General features: G+C 48.4%; 1 protein-coding gene across 1 annotated transcript; it reads left to right on the forward strand.

Annotated features, from left to right (window-relative positions):
• Window positions 1-1,801: 1,801 nt before the first annotated feature.
• On the forward strand, window positions 1,802-2,694 carry SHISA2 (shisa family member 2; the record flags this gene model as incomplete). The annotated part of the gene is made up of 1 exon (XM_009869351.1): window positions 1,802-2,694. A coding segment is annotated over one exon (554 nt), but the record flags the coding sequence as incomplete, so codon positions are not given.
• Window positions 2,695-10,116: the final 7,422 nt, after the last annotated feature.

The following is a 10,116-nucleotide window of genomic DNA, read 5'->3' on the forward strand; positions in this document are numbered from 1 at the left end:
GAGGCGTGGGGCAGGGTGGGTGGAGGTGGGGCCAGCCGAGCCCGGCCGCTGCCGATAACGGGGGAGAAATCCCCGCGCTTCGAGCCTTCTTTTTGCCTCCCTTCGCGAGTCCAGCCCCGTCTCCTTTAAAAGTCGGTGACGCCGCTTTCGCGACAGCCTCTGGCGATCTGCCTCGGTCCTGTGCGGCTCTGCCAGCGCTCCGAATTGGCTCCTCAGCCCCGTTTGTGCTCCGGGTTATATAAAGGGAAGGAAAAAAATCTATGAAAGGACCCATGTGAGTGAAACAAAGTAACGTGATGTTTCAGAAGGACTCCGGGCCGGTCCCGCTCCCACTGTATGTGTTCTTCCAGTTCAGACACCCCCACTCAGGACTGGTTGTTACAAGATTGATTTTTCAAAGATAAACTCGAGCCTTTCTACTGCTGTTTAAGAAAAAGCCTCACCTTGCTGCCATCCACGCATGCTGAACGTGCTAGTAGTAGCCTGAAGTGATGTTATAATTAGGACGGATTTACTCTCTGAAAACTTGAGTGTTACGGTCTGTAGCAAGTGTGTGCACCTGTTCAAGAGCTGCGGTAGCACCAAGCGGAAAGTAGAGACCATTTTTTGCAAGCTTTTTGATTAAAAACTGCTAAAATTATGAGAGAAACGTGGCCGTTGGGTTGTAACTTGCTCCATGTAATAATCAGCAGTGCAAGCAGGTATTCTGACTTGATCAGACAGAGAAACCCCTTTACAGTTCTGCGAATGAGGCATTTTTCTTAATTAATCTTCTTAATATTTACTGCTTAATTAGTATTTACTGGTGCCAGTTAACTTGCGGGAGGGAGGGGCAGTTGCTGTGCCAGGGCTTGTCGTTTACACTGGCCGGGCAGGGGGCTGCCAGGTTCTGGTGGAAATGATGAAGCCCAGCAAGTGCTGAAGGGAGACACCATCCCCTCGTTATACTGGAGTCTATCCATTCAGTTTTCTTACTGAGGGAGAGAAAACAGCTTTTTCTCTGGGAATGCAGAGCAGCTGGAGCCCAGGTCCTTCCAAGGATGGTGTTCTCCATCTGCCTTGTCGGGCATACTTCCTGCTTCCACCTTCACTCCTCTTGCCCTGATGTCTCTTCTGTAGGTGTGATGCTGCTAGTGAAGCTTTGGAGTGTGGTGCTGTCACCCCACTACCTACCCCGTAGTTTTCTCTTAAACCCAGGGCTGAAGCACAGAGCAGCCAGACACTCCTCCCAGGAGCTGCGGAGTGGCAGAGCCCCTGGGACTGCTTGCCTGGTCACTGGCCAGCTCTCTCCCTTGCACTGAGGGGTGACAGCAGCCAGAGAAGGGTGGCAATGGGGAGGGATAGCATGCAGCAGTGGGGTTTAACTGCCATGTGCTCCCCAGCCCTGAGCAGGGAACCTGCCCCCAAAGTATCTCCCTACAGCACTGTTTGAACCCAGTGCCTAATTTTTCTAGGAGAGTGTGTCAGAAACAAGATCTGGTGAGATGTGAAGTGGTGGTTGATGTGGATGAGACCACCATCAATGGGAGCAAACTGTCCTCCCTTAAGGCACAAGCTGTTGGGCTTTCCTCCCTGCTAATAACTTTAAAGATGTTTTTGGAAACTCGAGCCATTGGTTTCAGCAGCCCTTTTCATCTTCCCTGTGTAAAATGCTTGGCTGCACACACAGCCTTTGGTGCTCACCGTGCATTGACCTGTACTGGGGGAGGTTACCTCAGCTGGGGTGAGGGGGGTACCTTCTGACGGAGCTGCTGAGGTTTGTCCTTGCCCCCCAGTGACGATAGTGTTCTTGCTCTTGCAGTGCCCATCTATGTGCCGTTCCTTATTGTTGGATCTGTATTTGTCGCCTTCATCATCTTGGGGTCGCTGGTGGCAGCTTGCTGCTGCAGATGCCTGCGGCCCAAGCAGGAGCCCCAGCAGAGCCGAGCCCCCGGGGGCACCCGCCTGATGGAGACCATCCCCATGATCCCAAGTGCCAGCACCTCCCGTGGCTCCTCGTCCCGCCAGTCGAGCACCGCTGCCAGCTCCAGCTCCAGTGCCAACTCGGGGGCCAGAGCTCCCCCGACCAGGTCCCAGACCAACTGCTGCTTGCCAGAAGGGACCATGAATAACGTCTACGTCAACATGCCGACCAATTTCTCAGTGCTGAACTGCCAGCAGGCTACCCAGATCGTGCCACACCAGGGCCAGTACCTGCACCCACAGTACGTGGGCTATGCCGTGCAGCACGACTCGATGCCGCTGACCCCAGTGCCCCCCTTCCTTGACGGTTTGCAGGGCGGCTACAGGCAGATCCAGTCGCCCTACCCGCACACCAACAGCGAACAGAAGATGTACCCAGCTGTGACTGTGTAGCGCTGATGCCTTCCTCCCCCTCCCCACCCGGCAGATTATTAAAATCTAAACAGAACGGAGGAGAAATACTTCCTTGGAACAAGGCTCCCAGAACATCACTTGTAAATAATTTTGAAAGGCTCATGCGTGTCAGACAGTGTTTATAAACCATTTATTTTCAACGGGGTCCATTGCCAGAAACTGTAGGATGATATCTCTGAATTAACGTTGCCAGATACGCTCTCATTCCATCGCATGATTTACAGCGGCGAAGGATTACGCTGAAAATGCGTATGTATTTCAGATCACTGTACTTGCGAGATAAATGCCGGAGCCATTAAGTGCCCTTCAGGTATGACATGGTCAGAAGTATTTGCCTAATTAATTTGTAGAAAGAGTTTTGTTACGCTGTACAAGACCGCAGTACTTAAGAAACCTCTTTTCTCCTCTCCCAGCTCCTTAACGACATTTCCCATTGCTTTACAGACAATCACGACCAAGAGCTGAACAGTGCAATCTGCGTGCTGGGTGCTGGTACCAGCCCTCGTGGCTTCTTTGGGCTGAAATGCCACGAAAGGCTTAGTCTTGCAAAGACCAATTTTCCTTTTCCCTGGTATTTATGTAGGAATTATGAGTGTGAATTATTTGGTTCTTCCTTCCAGTGCACTTGAAACCTTCTTGATTTGGTTTTGCCTCAAGATCAGGACCCTGTGGTTCGCACAGACTTGTATCTTTGTGAACTTTTTACTAAAAGTAGGGTATATGAGGTGCTTGCTCTTCCTGACGCTCGGCAAAGCTTTTGGTACAGATAATTGCGTCCGAGCTGAAACTGCCTTTGCAGAGAAAGATTGTACTGTGACTCCGAACATGCCTGATTTAACCTCACTTCCCATGAAACAGTAAACCCGTGTGAATGCGGAGTTTTGAAACCCATCCTCTTCTCTTCTTTACCCATGGGGAAGGGGCCTAGGAAGGCACAGCGGTATTTAAAAAGTAAGGAAAAAGGCCCAACCAAAGGATGAAGGTGCTCGTGGCTCCCCGTGATGGGCACGGGGGCTGGGGAGGGGGGACACTTTGCACTGGAGCTGCTGGCTCCATCTTGCTTTGCTTCAGCTGGGGACAAGAACCTCTCCAGGACTGAAGAGGCATCAGTGTGCTGGGAATAATCAGGCCCTGCTAATTGTAATATACCACCCCAGATGCAACAAACTATTTAAGGCTGGTTTTTGTCTCTTAAAGAAAACATAGTCTATCTCCATTCATTTGTTCTTCAGTCAAAATATCACAACAGGGGGCTGAGGGCATATACCAAAACCAGGCAATTACTGTAACCAGACCAGAGCTGATGAAAAGGTTTCTTATTGTCTGATACTGTATCAGTATGTAGCAATAACTGTGACACTACTATTTTTTTGTATGTCTGTTTTTAAGTTACACATACATGCGGCAGCACTGCCAAAATCCATGGGTTTACTCATAAATACGCTACACACAGGCAGCCTGCAGCGGGCAGAAATGATTTGACCACTGACATAGGAAAATGAATAGGTAACTTATCCCAGCTCTGCTGTTCCTAGCTGTGATTGCCAGTTCAGCATGTAGGACCTGGACAGAAAGTTTGGCTCATGGGACCCTGCTTCCCTTCCAGCCAGGCTGGGTGGCCAGCAGCGTGCTCGGGGGAATCTTCAAAAGCAGTGAGTGCACCAGGGCTGGGTGCTGCCAGGCTTTTGAAGGATCCAACGTGCATTCATGGGGATTATTTCGTTTTCCACCTGCCCACGTTGCAGCTCAGTCACACTAAACTTCCAAAGCTGAGTTGGCATCAGGCACAGCGGCTCAGATGCCTTCAGCTGCTGGTGGCTTTGCCAGGAGCCAGAGGTGCCTGGCCCCAGGTGAGACCTGGACTGCTACTGTGTGGCCGGACAACGAGCCCATCCGTGTGTTCGTGATCTTTCCCAACTGTGAACCAAGTCAGCTCTTGTGTCTCCCCTCCCTGCCAGCGCACACTGCCTGCCTTGCCCATGCTCTGGCAAGGACACCTCCTCTAACCTATGAAATTCAGGTGAATCTCTTTGTATATTGTTTACTTGTTAAAAAAAAAAAAAAGTAAGTTAAATTTAAGTCTGTAGAAATTAATTTACAACTGAAGGCAGAGAAACCTGAGTTGTAATAAAAGGAATTTTGTGAGATGTGATGGTTTTTTTAATGTCATGTAAAATAATGTTAAACCAATGTTACCATTTGATATAGCTTTTAAATCTCTGAAAGGGCACTTGCTTTAAAGTGTTTCTTACAAATGAAGAAAAAAAAAAAAAACCCTCTGTTTCTTAATAAATACTTTATGGTGTGACTTTGGTTTTGTTTATTTTGTCATAGGGTTGGGTTTTTGGTGGTTGTTTTTTTTTTTTTTTTTTCAGTTAATGTTTTACTTCCCTCCTGTCTGCAAGAGCACATCTGACCAGCCCAGTTTTCCAGACCCTGGCAAAAAGCACAGTGAGGATTTTTGGCTGTGTTTTTACAGAACAACAGTAAACCAAACAACTTACACAGCTGAACACTGTGCCCCGGTGGGCCAGGGGGCTTGTTTGGAGGGAAGAGGAGTAGGACGAGAGCATCTGAGCAGCAGGTGCTGAGGAGCAACAGCTGGAGCAGAATGAGCAGAGGTCATGCCTCCATCAGGCTCCACCTTTCCAAATAATGCCAAATACTCTGCAGCAAATCATAGAATCATAGTAGAATGGCTTGAGGTGGAAGGGACTTTAAAGATCATCTAATTCCATGGCATCATGTCATCCAGACCCTGCCATGGGCAGGGATGTCTCTCACTAGACCAGGTTGCTCAAAGTCTCATCCAGCCTGGTCTTGAACACTTCCAGGGAAGGGGCTTCCACAACTTCCCTGGGCACCCAAACTCTCTTCAGGGACAAGGCTACTTCACTTTCCTGGTGTTTGCTCCCTCCTGCCTGTGCTGATGCTGACACTGGTGCTGCCAATGCTGAGCTGCAAGACCAAGTGGCTGGGCCAGCAGAAAGGGCATGGATAGGAAATTGGACCACATGCATGTTTATAATTCCAATAAATAGGAAAGAACAGGCTGGGAAAAATGTAGCTTTGGTCAGTGCGTACGAAGTGTGTCCCAAGATGCCTTGGCTTCCTGGCATCCAGGGGAGCCAGAGGAGCAGGGCTGGAAGCAGAAAGCTGGCAGGGAAGGCGAGGGATCAGCCATGGCTTAAAGCAGATGTGCTGAGGTGATGAGCACTTCACAGCAGGAGAGGTCGGCAGCTTGTTGTCAAAGCTTTTCCTCATATTTTTACATGGTTTTGGTTGTTGGCTATTGGAGGTTGGTTTTTGTGTTTTGTTTTGGTTTTTTTTTCCCTTTCCTTGGAAGTTCTCTTTTTTTCCTTTGGTCAAGCAGGGTAGGGTTTTTCCTGCTGCACGTGTTAACTGTGGAAGGCATGGGGAACGAGATCATGATAAACTCTCAGCGAGCACCAGTGGTGGTTAGAGAAGATGCATTTATTTGCTTTTTAGAGGCTACAGTGCTCATTGAGACCGAGGTCTATTTGCTTCCAACTCAGAAGGACATGTCCCCCATGCCATATGGTAACTGGAAAACCCTGGCGTAGTGCTGCATAGCACTGTGCATGGCAGCCCAGGGATGGGCTCCATCAGGGACCACGGATGAACATGGCAGCCCTCAGGTCCTGCTGCTGAATGTGCATCTCGTCTGTAGGAGAGTAAATCTTCCCCTTGTCTTCAGAATGCACCAGGCTAAAATTGGAGGATTTTAAAAAAAAAATTAAAAAAAAATGCAGCCACACTTGTAAACCTACTGCATGGACTGCAAGTACCTAGTTTTTGCTTCCTACAGCTGTACAAAGTGATGAAAACACTCCTGCAATCACTTCACCCATCCTGCAGCCCTGGCCAAGCGCTCCCCATGGGGCTCTCCATGGCATATCATGCCATGAGACATGGCTCAGGAAACCCACCCTGAGAGGCCACACATCTTTTTTTTTGCTTGCTCAATTTCATCCCATTACTCAATCCCATCTTCCCAGACCACCCTAAACAATTCTTCTTTCCCCCCCCTTCCCGCTGTTTACACCTCATAAATTCATGTTCTCGCTCATTTGCAGTTTAAAGTGTACGGCACACTTTTCCAGTGCCTGTTTCTGCATATGTATTTAAGCGTCCAGTACCATGCCATGCCAGTGCTGGTGGGCAGGCACAGTAAACAGGAATGATGCTGGGGAGAAGCAGGGCTGGGCTGGTACTGGTTTGCCCATAGCACAAGTTGACATGCTGCTGGTGTCCTTGCAAGGGTCACTGTGGTCCCCCCAAGGTAGTTGTAGACAATCCCACTGGGCTCATCCATTGCTGACCCAAGGCTGTGTCTGTGCCAGCTCTGACCAAGATGAGGACGTGGTCAACCCACGGTGCCCAAACCACTGAGCCGTGCACAGGAACAGCACGAAGCCATCACCAGCAACACGATCTCCCTCACAACCAGCATGTGGAGAACCACTTTGAAACCTCTTGCCTATTATCCAAGCACAATCAGAGGACAAAGCCCATTCCTCCCCATTAGCACGAGGTTTGTGTGCCCCCATACAGCTGTTACCAGCCATCGCCGCGTTTATTAGGGGAAAGCAGATCTTGGTGCAATTAGAGGTTGTTGCTTAAATAAGGCCCACAATGCCCACAGGAGAGTGAGCTGGGGTTTGCATCCCAGCTCAGCACATTCATGTCAGCACCTCCCTTTCAAAATACCTAATTCGCTGTTCACTTTTGGTCTTGCCAGACCTCCTCTCTCCTCTCCAAATTTTCTGCTTTCGCATTCTTTTCCTCCCACTGAAGTTGTTACTAAATATTATTCCCCAAATGTATTCCCGTCTATTTTTCCAAGCTGAATCTCATTTTATTGTTTCCTGCTTGTATTTCTTGCTTCTCTGTAGGTCCCTTTGTATAATTTCTCTGCCCTCAGCGGGGTTTGCAACATTTTCCTGCCCAGGATCACTTGCAAACGGACACAACAAGTTATTTAAGCCTGTACCATCATTTCTCTCCTTTCCCACCTGCACTGAATGGAACCAGTTCAGTGAGACCCTGTCCTCATCGGGGGCTCACAGTGGCCCCTGTCCTATGGCAGAGCATTTAATCCCCCACGACAGTATTTCTGTGCAATTTGAATGTCCAGGTAACACTGGCCCCTGGTGCTAGAACAGCCTCCTGTGCCCTGCAGTGGGGATCTGCCCACCATGCTGGACTATTGTGGCACAAAGTATCAGCGTGGGCTTCACCTGTGGGAAGACCTCACATCAACCATCACCATGGTGTGACTGCTTTGCACCAGCCAAATACCATCAGCCAAACACCATCAGCGCTAGCACATCTCCAGCAAGCCCTGGAGGTGAGGCTGGCATGGGTGGTGTCTTGCATCAGGACCCCAGGGTGGGTCAGTGCTTCTACCTCCTGGGGTTGGACCATGGAGAGGGGCACCACAGTCCTGGCCCAGGGCTGGATTTTCTCTTCGTGCTGCAGATATTTGTAATTTTCCTGCAGAAATGCCACCACATTTGCTTGACTTAATTTATTCTTTATACCTGGAAAATCTCAGCACACTGATCCCAGATCACGACCCTGCATCTTTCAACTTCTCCAGCTCCTCCACACTGGCTCGTTCAAATTTTTCCCTGGCCTTGTGTCTCTTCCTATCTCCCATTTGCCCCAACACCAGCCCCAAGCCCCACAGGAGCCCATTCTGTGCCCAGTTTGTATTTGTGCCTGGGATTGGCCCAACCCAGGTGCAGGACCTTGCCTTTTGACTTGTTGAAGCTCATGCAGTTTGCACTGGCCCATTTCTCAAGCCTGTCAAGGTTCCTCCAGATGGCCTCCCTTCCCTCAAGCGAGTCCACCACCCCACACAGTTTGGTGTCGTTGAAAAACTTGCTGAGGGTGCATTCAATGCTACTGTCCACGTCGCTGACAAAGATGTTGAACAGCACTGTTATGTCTTCCCGGTTTTCCAAACACTGAGAGCAAGGCGGCAAACATTTTGCTAGGCATGGCTGAAGAGTTGCTAGGTGTGCCAGAGGCCAAGTATCCACTTATTCCCTGATTATCATGAGAAGAGCGGAGAGAAACCCTCTGGAGTGTAGCATCAATCACAGCTCTCAGACTGCAAATGCCTCCAGCATTGTACTGGTTGCTGGCTTTGGCAAAACTAGGTTAATTTACCTTTTCTTTTTCCTTAATAGTAGTCAGTTTTGGCAGTTATTTCCGATGAGATGAAACTGCACAGGTACAAACTCAGTGACCTTCTATGTGGGGCAAGGCCCGGTGGGTACACGTAGCTCATCAAGGATAGATGATGTTTCCTTCTCTTGTTTGCATTCTCAACAGTACTACAGGAAATATGAAACAAAACTCACCTTAAACTTCGAAAACTGAATCTTGTCTGCCATCACAGGCTCTTTTCACTCACTTAGTAGGCTTGTAACAGCAAAAGCAGAATTCAAATATTCAAGAAAAAATAGAAATAACATCCTTTTTTCTAAACATGGTAATCCTTCACTTTAAGGTAAGCAATCCCTTATTCACTGTTATCAGACCTTCAGAAAACCTCTAGCAAAATCAAGGCAAATGATATATCAAGCTGAAAAATGCTGTTTAATTCAAAAGATGAGTTACTTTCCATCAAGCCTCCCTCACGTTTAATGGTGGAGCAGCTGAGGGCACAGCCTACGCTAGTTTGTCTTCGTAGATTAACTTGCAAACGAAAACATAGGGAGGCATCCCTTTGTACCCTAGAGATGCTATTAAGACGGGGCGAATGTTGTGTCATATCGCATTAGTAACACAACAATAAAATAAAGTTACTTCTATATTTTCCTTCCAAGATACCAAGGTTTGGAAAGTACTTTGAAAGCTGATGGGAACAGGCTGGCAGAGCATTTGATGCTGCTGGGCAGAGCTGAGCTTAGCTGGGCCACAGACTTCTCGGAACTCGATGATGCTGGGGCTGCTCACTGCAGGGCAAGCCTGACCCCTTACAGGACATCGCTCCTCTGAAACAAGGATGTCAGCATGATGTGCAGTCTCTGTTATGATTTATCACCAGAATGGTGAGTAGTGGCTTATGAAGCTAATTCTTTCAATATTTGCTTTTGAGAGAAAGAATTCCATTGACTTCAAACATGAGACAGTCTGTGCATGATTGCAAATGTCTCAATTTTGTGCAAAAAGAGATTCTCAGTTTACACTAGTGCAAATCAAAAGTAACTGCCACAGACCTACTTACTGTGCAGTGGAAATTAGGCTCTTGGTTTAAAAGCTAAAATGCCACCTTCACTATGTATGGATAAATACGCATGCCCACTATATTGGATTTAATTTACACGTATGCTACAGGTAACACAGTCAAGCTCCGATACCAAGCACATCCAAATGAACTGACACTAGGATCACGCTTTAGTTTTTTTCCCAAAGGTCTTCGTTAGCGTTCCTGCAGGCAGTTCCTTCCACAATGTGGAGAAGAGAAGCAGGGGGAGATGGACCAGCACGGTTACAAAACCAGCACATTCATACAAATCCAACTCTCAGTTCCTTTCTTCCAGTCTTCTTTCTCCTGAGGGACCAAGAAGGTGCTCCTGCTGCCTGTACTGGTTACCAGCAAGTACCACCAGCTCCACATCATCCACCATAAGAGGGACGTGGATCTGTTGGAGCGTGTTCAGAGGAGGGCCACAAGGATGATCCAGGGGCTGGAGCACCTCTGCT

Source organism: Apaloderma vittatum, unplaced genomic scaffold, assembly GCF_000703405.1.
Source record: "Apaloderma vittatum isolate BGI_N311 unplaced genomic scaffold, ASM70340v1 scaffold33225, whole genome shotgun sequence".
NCBI lineage: Eukaryota > Metazoa > Chordata > Aves > Trogoniformes > Trogonidae > Apaloderma > Apaloderma vittatum.